This window comes from Vulpes lagopus, chromosome 4 (assembly GCF_018345385.1).
Source record: "Vulpes lagopus strain Blue_001 chromosome 4, ASM1834538v1, whole genome shotgun sequence".
NCBI classification, from domain to species: Eukaryota; Metazoa; Chordata; class Mammalia; order Carnivora; family Canidae; genus Vulpes; species Vulpes lagopus.
The window spans coordinates 93,826,723-93,847,389 of NC_054827.1; the positions used below are offsets into that span (position 1 = coordinate 93,826,723).

A 20,667-nucleotide genomic window follows, 5' to 3' on the forward strand; every position below is an offset into this window, starting at 1 on the left:
TTTCTTCAACCGTATTGGCTGATATGCTGTGTGTTGCAGCTATGATCAGGGCCAGTGGATAAAGACGACCACTCATTTTGTTGTTGTTGTTGTTGCTCTTAAACCAGGCTGATTGGAATGGAACTTTCTGTGATAACCTAAATGTCCTATCTCTGTTCTGTCCAATACTGAAGCCATTCCACATCTAGCCATTGTCCTCCTGACATACACTAATATGACTAAGGAACAGAGTTTCAAATTTTATTTAACATGCCATATGTGTCTGTAGGTTACTGTATTGGACAAAAGATATTATAGGAAAAAAAAACAAAAAACTTGTGACTCCAGGTCACTTGAGAAATATGTTAAGTGTGGAGAACTCCGCCACTTTTTCCATCTTTTCCATTAAGCACCACTTTTCCTTCATTTCCATACCCATCAGCAAATTCCTAATTATTTTCAGGGTAAATACAGAAATCTTCACTTCATTGGCCACATTACCAAGACAATGACTCCTTTTAATTTAATACTACTCAAGATACTTGGCTAATATTTATGGATCATTCAAACTCTGAGCATAAAGAGGGATGAGATATGAAACCAATATCCGCATTGGTTAACCATCATCTTAGTTGATAATAGGAAGGATGGTTATTCACTTTTTTCCAAATGAGGGGAGGGAAGAACTTTCTTAGCATCTCCTTGAAAGTAAGTCAGCACCCTGGTGACCCAATGGCTTGGTGAGAAATTCAAGTTGATTACACATTAGGGAACTGTGGAGCTAAGGATGGATTTCTTGGCTCTGAGCATCCTCAGATCTGTTGCAGATATACCAACTGCATTTTTATGGGAACACAGCCCAGAGATGCAACAGTTTATTTTCCCTGAAAGTGTTTTTTGAAACCAGTGCTTTCCCTGAATCTGATGGAGCAGCAGGGCATTCAGGAACTCTAGCCTAAACTGACATAGCACCACCTGGTGGACCTTATTTTCACACGTGTTGGCAGAAAGGAGTGCAGTTTCCTATTGTACATTTCTTAGATATTATATTAAAATAGATATAGGCAGGTGGAATTGGCATTTGGGCTTTAGTGATAGTCTAATTCCTCATCTGTCAACTGGTGTAATGATGGTACTAATATCTTAGTGCGTTATGAGCTTATGTTTCTGAAGTACCCAGCACATAATGAAGGCCACATACGTTTTTGAAAAGTAATTAGCAGATCAGCTTAAGTGTTTCTTTCTTTTCAGACATTACCTTTGGGAGGTTGGGGGCCTGGGGCTGGGGGCCTGGAGCCAAGGCCCTAGCCAGCAGCTGCCTGGGACTTTCCACCCAGAGCCTGCAATTGTCACCTCCAACCTTTTGAAGACGTGGCCCTGAGCTTGCAGGTGGCTCATTTCCAAGAAGGTCCCTGCCTGGACAGAAAAATGAAGGGCTGCATAAGGAGCCTGGATTCTCTCTCAGTAGGAGAGAGTGTCTGACAGCCTCCATGGGGTCATGACCTCAGAAGACAAAAATGTGCTGGAGATGGCCCATTTGCAAAGGATGAGGTGGTCCTTCATGAAATGTGTTCCTGGCAGTTAAAAGTCCAGACTGACCAGATTGAATTGACCCAAGATAATTTCAGCCATGTTTCAAACCAAAATATGCAAGAAATATGTATTAAAATGTCCTCACTTGTATCTCACAAGTACAGATTGTTAGCCAAATATCAACTCGAATCTTTATAATTTGGCAGAAACCTATGCACTGAACATGTTTGTGAAAGAGAAATTCTGCAGGTCCCCTATCTCAATCCCTCAAACTAAGGTGTGAGAAGCGGCAGGGCCTACAGTAAGAGATGGCAGTGTCGTGCTTCTATCATCACTGTCCCTGCATAAACATGCAGGATGTTCCTCTTGAGGGCCAGCCCAGGCGCCAAGTGCAGGGAATGAGATTACTCAGGGTGCCACAAAATACAGAGGACCCAGAGGTGAGCCAGTGTGCAACAGACTGATGGAGAGCAGAAAACATCAGGAAGAAATCTTAGGGAAGTCTCAGTTTTTGGTGGCTGAGGAAACTGAGGGAGGTTGTGGATGTGTGTCTGATGGAATGATGGAGATCAGAGCAGTGGTGTGCAGGTCAGGATGCTGGTCCCCAAATTAATACCATTCTCAGCCAAGACAGTGCACATACTGTTCTGTGGGAGTCATTTCCCAAAGGGAAAGAAGCAAGCCTACATTATTAGAAATCTCAGGATGAGTCAATTTTTGGACATTGGTGTTAATCACATCTTGTGTAGCAAAAAGGGGCAACAGTCTATCTTTATCTTTGTGTATAATGTGTGAAGGAAGAAGTGATAGAGAGGATCTCCTCTCCCACTGTTGGAAAAAGGGAAATTGCTAGTTTTTCTAGAGAACAACTTGGAAGTGGGTATCAAAAGACCTCTCTTTTGGCCAGCTCTTGGAATTTATCCCAAAAATATAATTACAAATTTGCATGGCAATGTTGTTTATGACAGAGAAAATGAAAATGAAATGAATTTTTGTTAAGACACCATATAATGACGGGATATCCATATGATGGAATGTGATGGACCTTGAAGTTTCAATGATGTTTAATGATGGGGGGGGGAAGTTTTCAATATATTTTAAATTATAAAAGACACTTACAGAACAGTTTTCAGAGAGTGAGACCACTCAAAACCTATAAGAGAGTATATGTGCAGACATACACTCATATACACAGGTGTGCACTTGTGCCTACACATACATACGTACATGATACACCCCAAATTACTAACAGTGATTCTCTTTGGTCTGAGTGTTATCATAGTTGTATTCCATACTTGCTGATTTTCCATGTCTTACACTTTTAATTCATATTTTAATCCTTGTCATTAACATAAATGTTATCTTAAATACTGCATGATTCAGCTAGCACATCTGTTGGTATCACAAAAATCATTTTTATCTAGACACTGGTGTGTGTGTATGTGTGTATAAATACAGATACATCGATGCTTGTATGTGTATATAGGGGTACAAATACTTATCAGTGCCGTTAAAAACTTCTACCTGTAAATGTATAATTTCCTTTAAATATGTTATCCACAAGTCAAACATGTATAATATACATATAGCTTCCTTCAAGTTATAACCTGAACTGATGCTGCCAATGACTATGCAAAAATGTGAGTATGCTGCCTTCCAGTGGCCATTCCGGGAATAAGTGTATATACTACCAGTTTTCATACATTCTCAGAACCTACAGCTATACTGCTCAGGAAGAAAAGAAATGAAAAACAATGACAAAAATGGCTCTAAGAGATAAAATGACCAAGAACTCATGACTACTAAGAGACTGAGTCAGAATTTGAGCTTAAGTAAACCTAATCCTAAGCACATGCTTTTTACTGCATCATAGTGTCTCAATGCAAAGCAGTGCTTTCCACTGATGAAAATCTAAAAGGAGTGTAAGCACTGATAAATATACACCTTTCTATTAAGACAGGTGCTAAAAACACATTTAATAAAGATGCTGATGAGATCTGTATGTGCAGGAAACTTTGAGAAGAATGTTATTTCAGGGAATAGATGATAGATTTCCCATGATGCATGTAAAGAAGTGTTTAAAAATAATTGTAATAATTAAATTTAAAAGTTCTGTACTTGCTTGGTAGGAAAGTGTTTTTTTTTTAAAGATTTTATTTATGTATATCAGAGAGAGAGAAAGAGAGGCGGAGACACAGGCAGAGGGAGAAGCAAGCTCCATGCTGGGAGCCTGATGTGGGACTAGATCCCGGGACTCCAGGATCACGCCCTGGGCCAAAGGCAGGTGCCAAACCACTGAGCCACCCAAGGAGTCCCGAACAGTGTTTTTTCTTTTTTTTTTTTTTTAAGTGAAGAGATGTGTTTGCCATTTTAAAATGCATTTAGAGTAGTGTTTAAAGACACATATAAAATGACAAATACCCACCATTTGCTTCGACATGGATGGAACTGGAGGGTATTATGCTGAGTGAAATAAGTCAATTAGAGAAGGACAAACATTATATGGTCTCATTCATTTGGGGAATATAAAAAACAGGGAAAGGGAATAAAGGGGAAAGGAGAAAAAATGAGTGGGAAATATCAGAGAGGGAGACAACCTGAGAGACTCCTAACTCTCAGGAAGTGAGAAATGAAATGAACAAGGAAATGAACAAGGGGTGGTGGAAAGGGAGGTGGGCGGAGGGTGGGGGTGACTGGGTGACGAGCATTGAGGGGGGCACTTGATGGGATGAGCACTGGGTGTTATGCTATATGTTGGCAAATTGAACTCCAATTAAAAATATGTAAAAAAATAATAATAAAAATTAAAAAAGATGAAGCCAAAAAAGAAACATATAATAAAATTGTTTATAAAAGTTATACAAAAATATGCCTTTATCAAATAAAAATAGCAATTCAAATACATTTTGTGTAAAAGTGAGAATGTGAAGTGGTATTCAGTGAATGACTCTGTCCAGTGCTTTCACTACATGCAGTGCATCCTATGACCCCCAATGGCCCAACAGTCTGCACTGTAAAATATTTGCCTGGATGTCTCTATTACAGGCCTTTTCCAAGATGGTCTTGGATAGAATGGCAGCCAGGGTTTCTGATATAGGTAGAACTGTGTGGTACTAGTACAGTCTGCCTTCTAGTAAGCTCCTTCTTACCTATCGTGGTTTTCTACACAAGAAACTAAAAGAGACTTGCTCTTCTGCTAGAGGCTCAAAGACCAGGGGAATATGCCCTAAAGTGATTCTCACTGTGTGTCTTACAAGAGTTTGCACTATTAAAAGATGTGGGGAACAGAGAGATGAGAGGAGGACATTGTTTCCCAGCTCACATATTCATAAAGGAAAATGGATCATCAGATTTGACATGCTTCCTGAGAGATGTGCTCATTCTATACTGCATGGGCTTGTCCCGGTGTGGAATTGGGACCCACTGCTACATGATGACAACCACAAGTTCTACCCAGGGGAAAGAACAATTAGCAAGGCTGGTGAGAAGGATGAGTCCTTTGGTCCCTAGATGGACAGATGTGAAGCTCTGGGCTCTGCATCTCCTCTCTCCAGCCCTGCAAGGGAAGGCCCGGGAGATGGCTGTGTTGAGGTTCCCTTTGACGTTTCCTGGCCGCCTGTCTAATGTCCAAAGCACAACCTAGGGACAATCTGTAAAATGTATCACTCTGTTAGTTGAAAGATTGTCCTCAACAAATTGTTCGGTAGTCTAGAAGTGTTCTCTCCTTGAGGGTCCAACCGGAAATGTGTGTTGCTCTCTATGGAATTATACTGAGCAGCTGATGATTTTTATCTTTACATCCTATAAGCAGATGACCCATTGGTGGTAGAAAGTTCTCCAGAACAAAAATTGGCAATGGCTTCCAGACAAGCACCTAAGAATTTTTGGCAGACATTTTGAGAGCAAATGATAACAATAGCTTATTTTACCTTGGTGTCTTTAAAATCGCCTATTTAAAGAATTCCATCTTAAGAACTGTGTGTATCTTTGAATGCTACTTTAAATGATCTCTGGAGCATGGTGGGATTTTTACATAAATAAACCCCATCTATGTACCATAATCTTTATGGAGTTACTTTTTAGAAGTTGGTAACGGCACTTTAGTAGACATTTGTCTCAGTGCATCACATGAATGCTCTTCTACACTTTCATATTTCATCTTTTTAATTACCTCCAAAGTCTGAATAAAAATGTAAAAATAGGGGCTCCTGGCTGGCTCTGTCAGTTAAGAGTTCAACTCTTGGTTTCAGCTCAGGTCACGACCTCAGGGTGGTGAGATCAGGCTCTGTGTTGGGCATGGAGCCTATTTAAGATTTGCTCTCCCTCTCCCTCTGCCCCGCCTTGCTCCCACATAAGCACTCTCTCAAAAAAAAAAAAATGTAAAAATACAGTTTTTGTTGGAAAATGTGAATTTTTAAGATTTCTTCCAATGTTTGGTATTATAAGTAACATAATAGAAATCTCTGTGCATAAAGCTTAGTCTATATTCCTAATTATTTCCTTAAGGACATTACATGGGAATTACGAGATCTAAGCATATCATTGCTTTTGCAAGGCTGGACAGAAGTGCTAAACAGAAAGACTGTTTAACTGTTTAACAATGACAGGGTGCTGGTGCTGAGACATCAATGGCTGTCCAATTAGTCCTATCACTCCGTCTTTGCTAAATCAACAGGTAAAATGCTATCAAATTATAGCTATAGCTCTACCACATTGAAACTCTTAACACTTTCAAGTGGAAGTATGTGCACTTTCCAAATGTGTATGACCAAAAGAGAAAACTCATTATCAACTTTGCAAATCATTAGCAGACTTCCTCTGCATAAACAAGGAAAAAATAACTGCCAACAAGTTACTCTGGTTCTCACCATCTTCCTTCTGGGCATGACATTTGTACGACAAGAATAAGAAAAAAGCTAGTATATGTCTAGTAATGCTGCATCCTCCAATTTTCTAGTGTGATGGATTAAGCAAGGAAATTGCTTAGACCAGAATTCAAATTTCTGCTGCCTTTCTCACTACCTGTATGACATTGGGTTGATTACCAAACCTCTCTGAGACTCATTATCTTTGTTGGTTAATGAAAATGACATCATAGTGGCCAGGCTATCTGAAAACGCAAGAATCCTGTGTTTGTGAAGTTGCCAGGTACATAGACACTCAGTAAGCGGCCCCTCTGCCACCCCTTCTCCTTCTAAACAAGGGGCCTACCTAATGCTGTTCAAGCAATCATGCACCAAGATTAAAGCATCCCACTGTCTTAGGCCTAAATACACTCTTTCAGTGATAGAAACCAGGTGTGAATCAAGGTCAATAGTCTGTGGGGACTAGGGGTACTTTTATTCTATGAATAGAAAGAAGGCACACAGCAAGCTCACATGGTGCCCCCACATTAATGGCATCCAATCATTCATGCCAAACAGCACCTTCCAAGACCTGGAACTTTCCATGCCTGCTCTCTGTTTCCAAAGCTGAACAAAGTACCTTTGGATTCACTGCACAGATTCCCTTTTACAAGAATGATGACCAAAGATGAATTTTCAACACTTGAGATATTTTGTAGCCTTTCAGTATACTTCTCTGCATGGAGAAGGTGCTGTCCCAGGGCACTGATGTTCACAACTCATGTTTCCATCCATGGGTAAAATATGTTCAAGACCAACATAGGGAAAAGGAAAGAGTGAGACATAGTAAAATGCTAAGGTGTGTATGGGCTCATTTATCAAAATGATAAGATAGAGGCTCTTTTATCAGAATCCTTACTGGGCTATTTTAAGAAAAATCGAGATCTATTGTCAAACAGGTTTGGGATACAATGTGTCAAAACATTCCTTAGAACTTATGTTAGCACATGCAGCCTCAGAAGATGACAGCATCAATGTTATTTCCACTATGATTACTTCTTTCAAATATAAAGTTTATTGTGAAGAATTTTACGTAAGGTGGAGAGAGAAATCCCAATAATGACTGTACAAATGCATGTCATTTAAAAAATTTTTTAACTTAGCTTTATGGCTTTTTTTTTTTTCTGAATGAAAAATTTTTTTTTCCAAAAATACTTAGGCCCACCATGGAAACTGAAAAGCTATAAAGGAGTCTTTGTCACCAGTCAATGTATTGATTTACTTAATTGCAATGAATAATTCAGAATTTTAAAAAATAACTATGGATAATTTTAATTTAGAAATACTAAAATTTAACCTCAGCATCTAAATGTTGTCAAAGCATATAAGAAATGGGTTTTTTAAATTTAAAAGGGGGCAGAACTGCAATAAAAAAAGGATACTCCTTTGGGCTTTTTAAATAAAATTTTTTATAAGATAAAATGTCCCTAACTTACATTATCTGGGTCACTATTCCAAAGATGCTCCCTATGTTGAACCAAAAAAAGATATATAGTCATCTTTATTTGGTTGGTATATATAGCAAACACAAGTACCTACAGAGTTTGGGTAAATAATCTACATGGACATCAGACAGGGCCAGAAGGTAAAAACTACCCTAAACACGCACGTGCTCGAACACACGGAGCAAGGTGTGAACCCATGAGGCTGTAGGGCCCCCGGGCAGGAAGGAGGCGTTGGGCGCCCTGCGCTGTGCTCCAGAGCGGAACAGATGCACCCCCAGCCAGCAGCCCCGCCTCCAGCGCGCACCCCGTCGTCTGTGCAGGGGGATTCCCACCCCCGGGCGCTGCCCGCCCCCTTCCCCGCCCGGACCCCCCCCAGCCCCACCTCCAGAGCGCACCCTGTCTGCCCAGGGGGGCCCCACCCCACGCGCGCTGTGCCCTGTTGTCGCACAGGTGCTGCTCACCGCATGGTGTAGAGCAGCGTACCGTCGTCCTCCAGCCTCAGCAGCTTGTTGGGCGTGGTCATGTTGTGGGCAATGGACTTTTTCCCGTTGTGGAAGAACGTGTCTGGGGTCCAGATTTTGCTGGCAAGGAGATTGTTGAGAGGGAGGCGCTGCATGGGCCCTTTAAACCGAAGCCTTTCATCTTTCCAGCTTTGTCGGAAAAACACATCTATGGTATATTCCTGATGCAAAGGAAGGCAACCAAGTGATAAGTCAGTGGAGAAGGCCCTTGGGGAGTTGGCTCAGAGACCACTGAGAGCAATGTGGGGGGTGGGGGGCGTGCCTTGAGACCTACCATCTCGGTGTCGGATACTGGGCCGAAGCTGGTGACGTAGATGTCCGTCCGCACCTGAGTGATTCGTTCTGAAACAAAGACACAGGTTCCTGCATGGGCACCGGGCACGGAGCTCACAGGGAACCACCCATCACAGCGTACTCATGTCCTTAGTCTAGTAACCAGTTTCACTCTTGGCAATCACAGGGATTTAATAATGTGTTTATTGACAGACACCAAATGAAACCAAGCTGCTCCAAACTAGAGCAGAAATAAAATGCCCACCGTGCAAGGAAAGGATGTTGGCTCTCATTGTATTTCTTGACCTATGAGGATCAGTCATGAACAGAGGGGGTCTGGCTGTGAGACCTCAGGTGGACTTTAGTTTCCTCCTCCCTAAGCCTGGAACAATACTCCCAACCTCACAATGTGAAACCCGCTCTCCCATAATCAGCAGCTTTTAAAAGGGGTAGGCACTTTTGATGGGGGGATAAGATCTGAAGGAAGGTCTAATCAAACTGGGTGGTCTCTGGGGAAAGGATATATGAAAAAGTGTCCACGGTGTAGTTTGGGACAGGACCGCTTAAAAAGTTGCCTCCTGGGTAGCCCAGGTGGCCCAGCAGTTTAGCGCTGCCTTCAGCCCAGGGTGTGATCCCAGAGACCCAGGATGGAGTCCCACATCAGGTTCCCTGCATGGAGCCTGCTTCTCCCTCTGCCTGTGTCTCTGCGTCTCTCTGTGTCTGTCATGAGTAAATAAATAAAATCTTAAAAAAGAAAAAAAAAAAAGCTGTGTCTCACCTTATGTTGCATTTTTAAATTGTTAGAAATTTCCATCATGACAGATTATTATTATATGAATTACAATAATTGAACTCTATAAAGCACTAAAAAGTAGCTAATAATATTGGGGGACAGTATGTGTTTCCTGGGCATCATCCAGGCCCTGGGACCTCCTGTGGTCATGAATGGGGGCCACACTCAGAGTATACTATAGTTCACTATAAATAACACCACACCACTGATAGCATTGCTGAATCACAGCTGGGGTAGGGGGAGATGGGGACATTTTTTTCTCTGGACATCTCATTGTGTGGTAATCATATAAGTGCACCGTGTGTATTTATGTGAGTGCAGGTGTTAGGATGATGCTGGGTGCTTTCAGTAACTGTGTCCCACTGAGATGCCAGCCCCAGTAGGCAGCCCCTCTGGCTCTCTGTGGTGGTCTCAGGATCCTGCCCCACGGGAGTGTACCACATGCTGGGTGAACGAGAGAGTACCATATAGCAACCACTCACTGGTCTCTACATGCTTTGATCCTCGTATATGTATTCAGAGGGACAGGGGCTGCTGGATATAGGAGGCCCAGGAGCATAATTCAGAGGGCGGAGTAAGACAATGTCAAGGAGGCTTTTTGGACTTGTCTTGCTAAAAAGGTAGAGAATGTCAATTCATGCTTTAAGTGCAATAATGGAATAATGTTAAAAATGCAATAATGGAAAAGAACTGCTTTTTCCTCTAAGAATGTAGTTGGCTAGAGTGTCTCTAACTTACCTAATGGAGCAAGTTCAAATGCAGCACATCTAAATTGGGATGCAGTGAGGGGCAGGGAGGAGGGGAAAGAATTAGCATCTCACTTGCCAGAGGATACAAGTTGCTGCCTGTGCCAGGTTTCTGGTACAGTAAATGCCTGTATGTGCTGCTTACCTTGTTACAATCACAGCAATATTCAGAGGTCTGAATGTAAGATTTCCAAGCTAATTAGCTGTAGGGGATTTTTTGAAATTGAATTATGCAGGAGACAACAGATTCATTCTTTAAAAATGTACTTTGTATATATGGCCACATTTCTAACAACAAATGCACAACATAGGGGCACCTGGCTGGCTAAGAACATGGCACATGCCTGGAAACAGCACAGGAGTCTCACCACAATATTAAGCTGTTCTAATTGTGCCCCAAAAGCACATTTTGCTATCCACTTCTTTTTTTTTTTATCAATTTCCATGGGGTTAAGGTAAATACAAAAATTATGGTCCCAGTGAAAAAAATTAAACATACAAAAATGTAAAGAACAATTGCATGAATTGTGGAAAGAATTTGCACCAATGTAAGGGTAGGAATTTGGTGCCTGGGTGGCTCAGTGGGTGAAGCATCTGCCATCAGCTCAGGTCCCGGGACTGAATCCTGCATCGGGCTCCCTGCTCAGCCCAATGTCTGCTTCTCTCCTTACCCTTCTCCCCCGTTCATGATATGATCTCTCTCTCTCTCTCTCTAATAAATAAATAAATAAAATCTTGAGAAATAGAGCAGGAAGTTGATTATACATTATTTTTTAGCATAAAGTAAACTTGGCTTTAGTAATACCTAAGAACTGGTTCTTCCCTAAGCAGAATGGATGGATGATCTGAGGAAAAGGGAGTTTGCAGAGAGACCACACCCCCCAGCTTCTTGTACCTGGGAAATGACAATAAAAGATGCACAAGACTTTGCAACAACCATCAGTTCAAACTCCTGGCAAGGAAGCTTTTTACTGACTTGTCCGAATCACAGCAGATGTGAGCTTGAGACTGAGTTTAAGCACAGACCTAGTGGGCTGCAGCTGAGGAGAACCTACTCACCTCCAAGGCCAGGCCGCAGTCTGTTGTCATAGCCATCCAAAAGCCCATCCAAGATCCTGGTAAATATTGTGATGTTGTCATTGGTCTCATCTTTTACTGAACTGGTTGGCATTTGTGCAAAGCTTTTTAACAGAGAAACAAGAATTCAAATTTTCATTAAGTATTTTTTATAAATTCTTCTCAAAATATAGAAACCAGAAATAATATGATGACTTGTCTTGGAGGGAGAACACCTGAAAATAATCTCTGCTACTAAGCTAGGCTATTGTTTTTCATAGATAAGCCCTGATTCTTGAATTTCCAGAGATTGTGCTGGCTCTGGGCTGGTCATCAATCAACCTAATTTCAGGCTTAAATTCCATCCTTCCCTGATTCTGAGGAGCAGTTTATATTTAAGATTATAGCCATTTTTTAAAACATTAACCATCACACATAGACTACCAGAGCACAATCCACTCTTAGGGCATTTCAGAAGTTTTGTTTAAACACAGGAAGCCCAAGTCTTCATATTGTTAATGAATCACCTGCAGTGAGCAGTGGGGTCTGGGGAGGATGTTCAAAAACTATGCATTTTGAAAGATAATTTGAAAAGTATCCTTCAATTTCAGTGCAGCCCTAATTGGGAGTATTTGTGCTGTGATCATTATGCCAGAATTAGAGCATACAGTGATAGAAACAATCAAGTTTGTGAAATGTCTTTGGGCTTCCATACTCATCAGCACTGCTTATTGCTGGTACATTCAGCTCCAGCCAAAGCATGACCCAGAGGCCATCATGAATTATAAAGACCAGTCTGAAAACCCTGATTAGGGTTTACTCAGTATCACCTCAGATCAGGTACTCAGGAAGCAGAGTATTCTGAATGACCCAGCATGTCACACTCATAGTAAAGCCCCAAGAAGAGCAAGCTAAACGTTCAAAGATAAAACAAGAACAGTCCTAGTCTGTCTAATTCAGTGCAGAGATCCAAGCACCAAAAGTTTATGGAGATGATCTGGAGCAGATGGAAATGAGAAACTGCCCTGAGCATATGTGGACAAACTGAGGAAGTTAGTCAGGAGGGAAAGAAAGTCTTAAGTCTAGGGGATGGTAATACACCTGAAGAACATGGAGCCCACCAGAGGTTTCTACGGCTGCTTTCAAATGTTGCAAAAAGCAAGATGTTTGGAATTACCAAGAACTTGACCAACACATATGGCTCTGCTTCAAGTAGAATTTATGCAGCTGCAATCTGGCTGTGAAGTTAGCGCCCTCGGCACTTGGGAGAAGAAGAGGAGATCCCTGGAACTTCCCTGAAGTGCCTGCTACGGTGCCCCAGCTCTACTTATGGCAATTTCTTTTCCATAAATTGTCTGAAATGAGAGTGAGACCTACCATCAGCAGTTGGATGCTGAGGGCAGAACCGATGTATGCCTGCCCCACCTACTTCCTGAAACTCAGCCATTTGTATTGATCGCATCTAAACAGATCAATTCTTTACTGCTCTAAAGCTATTTCCTTTTGAATGAGAGAGTACAAAGTTCTTTTGATCTAATTCTCACATCATCATTAAGCATGTAGCTGAAACTCTAACGAGCTAAAGAGTCCTGTTTGTATGCAGCCCACAGACACCATTTTTTTATTCCTTGACTTAGTGTTTAAAAATATTAAATTCCCTTTTTTCTGACATCCACTGAAGTTTCACACTTTAGAATGATGAAGTACTCAGTCTCACAGACCTAATACCAGGACAAAAGACTTTATGCTGTCCTCTGGGTTTATGAGAAAAAGAAACTGTGACATTTTCTACTTGCTCAGTTGAGTAAACTGCTCAAACTTGTCGGGCCTCACTGTCGACTTCTTATGGTGTTCATAACCTTATCAGTAGGTTTGGTTTTTCAATTCTAGGCTATGCCCAGTTGGGGGGGGGTAGGGGTCTTTGCTGGCTGTTTGACTTAGAATAGAGGGGAGAGCATGTACCCTAGTAGAAAAAGCATATCACTTTCTTGTATAGTCTAAAAAGACAAACTTCCAGAAACAGAGTAGAATGGCAGTTATCAGCAGCTAGGGGTGGGAATTCTGGGGATGTTCTTTAAAGGGTACAAACTTGCAACTAGAAGATGAATAAGTTCTGGAGATCTAATGTGCAGTATAAAGATTATAGTCAATAGTACTGTATTATAAACTTCAAAATTGCTAAAAATTCAAGTCTTTTTTTTTAAGATTTTATTTATTTATTCATGAGAGACACAGAGAGAGACAGAGAGAGGCAGAGATGCAGGCAGAGGGCGAAGCAGGCAGAAAGAGCAGCAGGCTCCATGCAGAGAGCCTGACGTGGGACTCGATCCTGGGTCTCCAGGAACATAGCCTGGGCTGAAGGCAGGCATTAAACTGCTGAGCCACCTGGGCTGCCCAAAAATTCAACTCTTAAATGTCACCACACAAAAAATGTTGTCTCCACGAATGACATGATGGAGGTGTCAGCTAAGACTACAAGGGTAATCATATTGCAATATATAAATGTATCATATCAATACATTTTACTATTTCAAAAATGTTTAATTAAAAAATAATATCACTATGAATAAGAAAAAATAAAAGAAAAAAACATATCAATGTTTCAAGCATATTTTCCTAAGCTATTTATTATCTGTTATAAAATGTTCTTAAATTACATTTGATCCAAACAGGCTTGGCTGTTGGAAGACAAACCTTGACTACATAACTGACCTCTCAAGATGTTCCAGACACTGTGTACTTGTTGGGGTCATCTTCATGACCACTGCTTCCCTTGGCCCTCGGGTGCTCTACTTCACCACAGTATAAACAAATGCCATCCTATCTGGCTCTGAATCCTATTTCACAAAATCAAAATAATTGCCAATAGCAATGCAATAGGATGCAATGCTAAAGAATTCCAAATCTCACCTTCTATTTATTGACCAAAAAAACTTTTTAAAGGGAGGGGATATATTTATACCCCTTCACACATCATTTCACTTTCTTTGGAGGAATTTCAGTATCTGTCCTGTTCTGCCATAAGTGCGTCTTATAGTTATTTGTGGGCTTATTCACAATAGAGGTCATGGCTGGAGATTTGCTGTGACTTCTCTGTATTTACTGAAGTTAGGACCTAGGAGGTAAGGAAATAAATTCTAAAAGAATCTCTGAAAATGCTTGTCAGGGCAGGAGTTGCAGTTTCCTCTCAGGAACAACTGGGAGGCCTTCTGGGATCACAAAAATGGTTAGTTTGCAGCATGTTTATGAAAAGCAACACTTCCAAAGCCATGAATAGGAAGGCCCTTCCCTTCTCACAGAATGCATGTGATATGCCTGCACACAGGAGAATCTCACAGATGTTTGGCAAACTTACTTGTGCCTCTCTCAGGGTGCATAATCTTTAAGGACTGTTTCTAAGGTACAGAGTAACTTTAGCTTGTTTTGTTCCACTTTGGTTAGTTGAAACTACTCGAAAAACAAAACAATACAAAAACTCTAGGCTATGCCATCAGTGAGCAATAATGCAGTTATATCTATGAGGCCTCCAGGTGGAAATAGAAGATGCCCTCATCTCTTTGAAGACTCATTCCATTTAGGTTCAGAAGGCAAGCTCGAGCTTGCCAGCATTCCAATTCAGTTTTTCTTAACTGTATTGACTATAACCAAGAAGCTCTGCTGATCCTTAGGTCAACTGTGAGTACACAATTGCTTCAAGGATAAACTAAAGGCTCAGCTCTCTGGGGGAGTGGATTTTTTGAGCTGGGGCCAGTTCCCCATTATTACAACAGTCTTGGACACATCAAAAACACTTGAAAAATTTGGTGGCTGACCCCTCAGCACTAGGATTAATTAACTTGGTTCTCTTAAAATATGAACCATTACATCTTGTCCATGCAAATAGTTCCAACATTGCCACATTACTGATGTTCCAGAAAGGGAATCATAAGGGAAATGTAGAACTGACCATCCATATTAAAACATCCTTAGATTTCCTTGCTCAAATGTCAGTCCATACAAAAGACACAAGGACTTGATAACTAAACTTAAACTCTTACAATGATTTTTTAAGCTTGAAAACTAAGGAAATTAGGCCAGCGGGTCCTATATTCTAACCTGAAAATTGTGCAGTGGGCAGGGACATGGATGGACATGGAGAGGTATGGAAGGGCTTCTCAAAAACCTATGCAATGCTACTTCATCAGATTTGAAGTTCTGGGCCATTCAGGGACTTCTGATGAGGTGGAATGGGGGAATGAGAAGCTCAAGAAATTTGGTCCACTAATGGATTTAATGAAGTGTTTAAGAAAAATAAATATGAGAATCTTTGGAAACAGTAAACTCTTGCAATTATGTAAATTTCCCACCCTTTCCTGTTGTCTTACATCTGGTTTCTTCAAGGCATTTGATTCTGGACTCCTGCATTAACTTCTTTCTGATTTCTAGGCCCTAGAGACTTAACTTTAATTGATCCAGGAGAAAAAGGCACCAGTATTATTTTAAGATCCCCAGTGATCCTCATGTGCAGCCATGGTGGCTCAAGGCCTATCTAGATTGGAAATGGAAAGGCTGCTCTGTGAGCCAACTGCCAGAGTGACTCTAAATGACCCCAGGGAGCGTCTCTCCACTATGTCTTCAAGAGGGTATATGTTTGGGCTCAGTGCATATTCCAACAGCTTGGTTCAACAAATGCATTTTGGATATGAACCCCTTATATATCTGGTATTTTGGTGAGTACTGAGTATGTGAAGAGAACAAAGATAGTATCCCTAACCTGTAGGACACAGCTGTGTCCTAAAAGAATCCGTTATAATCACAGAGTATTTCAATAGACTATGGTAAATGTATCTATGTGATACACAAGACATTCTAAGAAACCAAAGGAAAGATACGGAGCTCTGTCCAGGGCTAATGGAAAAGAATTGACCTGAGCTTTCAAGCATGGGGATCCAGTCTCAAGCCAAAGAAAGGGATGATGAAGGGGTTGTGATCAGTGGCCTCAGGAAAGGAAACAGTGATGTTTGCAGAGAGTAAGAAAATAAAGTAATGCATGTCAGTGAGAAATAGCACACATCAAACCATAAAGGACTTCACATGCCATGCTGCACTCCTAGGGTCCATGCTGAAGGTAGTGGGAGCTTCAAAGGATTTAAATAGAGGGCACTTTCTTTCCTTGGGGCCCTTGGGCATTTTGTGGATGATGGGCTTGGCAGGAGCAAGGCTAGAGGCTAGAGGTGGAGGTGGATGGGGCCTTCCACAAGATATTTGAAGTGGGGGGATGAAGGAGGGAGTCTGAGTATGGCAGGATAGGGAACCCCAACCAAGCCATCCTCCAAATTAACCAGTTACCACACAGAGTTAACCCTGCAGCAGAATCCATGCATTACTCTGAAAGGCGAGTTGTGTTATTAGTTCAATCTAAGTTATTAGTTTTTGAGGAACTGTAAAGGATTTTATTCCAACATACCTTTATCTATTTATCTATCAGTATTATAATTTCTAACGATGATAATTATAGTAATAACAATATGCTGCAGATTCCAGCTTTAAAGGTACTTCATTTTACCAGGTGATGCTTGATGGCGTCTTATTTTGGCATTTAAAAAAGAGTACAAGTTCAGCAGTTATGTCATCATTCCTGGGGTTTAGAAAAATCTGTTGAGTATTACCACAAATGTTGCTACTGAAGGCAGGGAGTGACACATTTCTTCATGATGTTATCTCTGCTTATGTTGACAGCCATTTTTGATTTACATAAAATGAGATCAATAATGGCAATGAACTTACTTTGGGAACTGAACTAGACTGCTTTTAAGTGGCAGTTGCTCTGTCTTCCTAAGTTGCATTTCTTTCTGCATTCTTTCCCCAATATTTAATTACTTCTGAGAAATAGATCTTTAGTTTATTTGCTTGTCACTCAGCTCATTAAATAAGTATCTCTAGGTGGCACCATTTTGTGATGTTTCCTGAAATTTCCATTGCACACCACTTTATTCATTTAAAAAACTACGTAAAAGAGGGGGGGATCTCTGGGTGGCTCAGTGGTTTAGTGCCTGCCTTTGGCCCAGGGCCTGATCCTGCAGTCCCGGGATCAAGTCCCGCGTTGGGGCTCCCTGCATGGAGCCTGCTTCTCCCTCTGCCTGTGTCTCTGCCTCTCTCTCTCTCTCTCTCTGTGTGTTTGTGTGTCTCTCAGAAATATATAAATAAAATCTTAAAAAAAAATAAAAACTATGTAAAAGAAAAGTACAAACATGGTGAACACTAGCTAGGTAATGAAAGACAAAATCTCAAGTTTCCAAATAAGAGTTCTTCCCTTTTATGGGAGAAACATGGACTTGAAATGTGTCTCATGTGGACAAAGTCATGGCCATGAAATAGTATGCCATGACTCTTAGCTTGCTCCCACTGCTGTGGCCCCACTGCCCAGTCCTGCCTGTCAGCTCCCTACACAGTGCTCAGCCTACCCCTGGTGCTTCTTTCATGTAGCCTCTACTCTTGTCTCTATCACTGCAGCCCAGCTCAGAATCCTATAGCCTACAAGGTAAAACACAGGCCTCCCTTCTCACAGGCCACACCCCCTTCAACTAACGACAATACCCACTTCCCTAGACTCTCCCCAACCACACTGGATACCCCATATGTGTGACTATGCTGCACACAAAACATCCTGGTGTTTATCACACATATTTTTCCCTCCCTCCCTAATCATTCCCATCAGTAATTACATCTGCAATAACATAAGGTCTTTAAGACATTTCTCATTCACCGTATTTTCCCTTCTCGTTATCGTTCCATTCTTTGCCACTTTTCTCAAAATCTACTGAAGAGTTGTCTACACTAGAAATCTCAGCTGCCTCTCTTCTCTTCTCTTGGACCCACTCCAGTCTGGTTTTCATTGCCTGCATCCTAATGAAGCCTCACTTCTGAAGGCTACTGCCAAGTCCAACGATCAAGTCTCAGTCCTCACCTGACCACATCTCCCTTCTTACAACACTTCCTCCACCTGGCCTCAGGATGCTATCCTCTTTGTTCATCCTATCTTCACTGGCCTCCTCCTCTTGCTTGCCCTCACCCCCTTGCCTTCCTAAACTTAGAGCACAGTTGAAGACCTTTCTTTGGTTTACACTCAATCTCTAATGGGACTCATCCAATCTAATGGCTTTAAGTACCTCCTATAGATGAAAGACTTGAAATTCATGTTTCCAGGCCCCATCTTTTTCTGACCTCTGGATCTCTACATCCAACAGCCTGTCTGGACACGTGGATATCTAACCAGGCTTAATATGTCCATAACTGCACTCAAAATTTTTGCTAAAACTTTTTATCCCACTGTCTTCTGCAGCTTAATAATAGGCAACTGAACCCATCATGTTTTCAGGTTTCCTACTTAAACCCAGTCAAAGACCCTCTTTGACCTACAAAATAATAACCAACTGCTCTTCCTGTACTATTTAGCATGGTCTACAAGGACTTTCATGATCTGGCCCCTCTCCCCTCCCCACTGACTCTCTGATTATGCCTCCTACCAATCTTCCCCTTCCTTACACTGGTCTTGTGGTCCCTACCATGCCAAGCATGCCAGTGCATTCGCTGCTCCTCTCATCTTTAAACTTTCTCCACACATTATGCTCATGTCCTTACTTCCCTCAGATGTTTGCTAAGGCATCGGACTCCAGCACATTCACTGTCTCTTACTCTGAAGGATTCCTCATAGTAATTGTGATCCAACTGACATGTTTTTGTTCATTGTACACAAGAATGCACCTTCCTTAAAGGCAGGCTCTACTCTGCCCACCGCAGGATCTCAGCATGAAGAACAGTACCCAGCACATAGGAAATACACACTGATACAGCAGCAAGGCAATGTCCTCTTGTGATGCTCACCCCCTAATCCCAGTCTGTGACTGTCCATGTGCTACTTTACATGGCCAGGGAGACAATGCAGACATGATTAACATTATCGATTTTGCCGTGCTCCGGCCCGGGCCCAGCACCATGCTTGCCTTGTAGGTCTAGTAAATCTTGGGTGCCTCCTGGTCAGAACTATCCAAAAAGATAGCTAGCCTGCACTTAGCACCATCTCCTACCTGGTCTTGTTTCAGCATTTAGCATACATTCAGCAATGTATCCTTCACATCAGCCCTGTAACATGGGATCCATTATTAACTCCACTTTGAGATTAGGAAACTGAGTTGTAGGCAGGTTTAAAAATTCTTCTGCAGTCACACAAGTGTGCAGCAACAGAGATCAGAGCAGCCTGACTACTCTCCGTCAGAACGGTACCCAGCGTTATCCCTATACATTTGATAGGGGTCCTAACACAGGAACCAATTTGATTGTAGAGTGATGGACAAATTTTTTTGTTTGTTATAATTGAAAATAATCTGATCCTAGATTTAATTTATTGTTAGGTTTGCTTTTTTGATTTTGAAATGAATTATTAAACAAATACAAATAAAATAGAGTTTTCAATGAACTGCTAAAGCCTGTTTCCTAGCATATCTTTCTTTTTCTCATATGATTGCTTCTCTATAATATTTTATTTCATAAGACATATTTTGTGTTTGATTTTATTCGAGCAGTGGTAGACACACTATCTTTAGAACGGTGTTATTTGAGTTCTGGATTAGGACATTCTTTTGTTTTCAGCATATAGCTTTCCACCCCCATTCTTTCCCTTTTGACTGCACCTTATGTATCAGGACATTCTGGAGAAGGTCCTACAATGGAAAGCACTGGCCCAGGGCCTAATGCTGGTTCTGCCACTTTCCCATGAAACTTAGACACATTTCCCTATGCCCTTCAGCCTGAACCTTTTGCATCCATAAAAGGAGGCTTTTGTAGTAGAAAATTAAATAGTACAGGTTTTGAAACTGCCTTCTAGAAATGAAGGAGATATACCCATATAAACACTGATAATTACTGTTACTACCAACAGAGTTCTATGATAAGATTTCTTCTTACTTTCGGTTCTAATATTTTCCTCTAAAATTTCACGCCAATTAAAATATGCATGTTATGGAATTGCACTTTTGTAAAAATCCAAAAGCCCGCATTCTCCTTCTCCCCTTGAAACAAGTCATTGACTCATCTTGGAGCTGATCGCCTGACCAGGTCAGCTGGGTCAGCACTGGCCGACTGTCCTTCTAAGCTGTGCTTAGCTCACTGCCTGTTGGCACGACAAACATGCTAAAAGTTTCCTCTCTAAAGCATTGTAATATGGAAGTATTTTCTTTCGGTACCTTAAAAAAAAGGTTGGGCATTACTGTGTAGCAAGGTTCTAGACACGTAAAATTTTTGCTATATGCAAGAACTACCTATTTGATCTCTGGCCAATCCTGTAGCCTCCACTTAGATGTTCTCCACAATTTTATAATTGTTACAATTATAAAATTTGAATAAAATATATAATTTGTCCTGGGCCTCATGAAGCTGCAG

At 41.3% G+C, this 20,667-nt stretch overlaps 1 protein-coding gene across 2 annotated transcripts in view; it reads right to left on the reverse strand.

Moving 5' to 3' along the window:
* GABRA5 (gamma-aminobutyric acid type A receptor subunit alpha5) overlaps nt 1-20,667 on the reverse strand; it is an 81,900-nt gene that overhangs the window by 55,019 nt on the left and 6,214 nt on the right. For both annotated transcript variants that reach the window (XM_041752894.1, XM_041752893.1), the window contains 3 exons: nt 11,254-11,375; nt 8,657-8,724; nt 8,323-8,543 (listed from right to left, as the gene is read on the reverse strand). In XM_041752894.1, the coding sequence (XP_041608828.1) occupies nt 8,323-8,543; nt 8,657-8,724; nt 11,254-11,375 (411 nt within the window). The remainder of the gene's footprint in view (nt 1-8,322; nt 8,544-8,656; nt 8,725-11,253; nt 11,376-20,667) is intronic.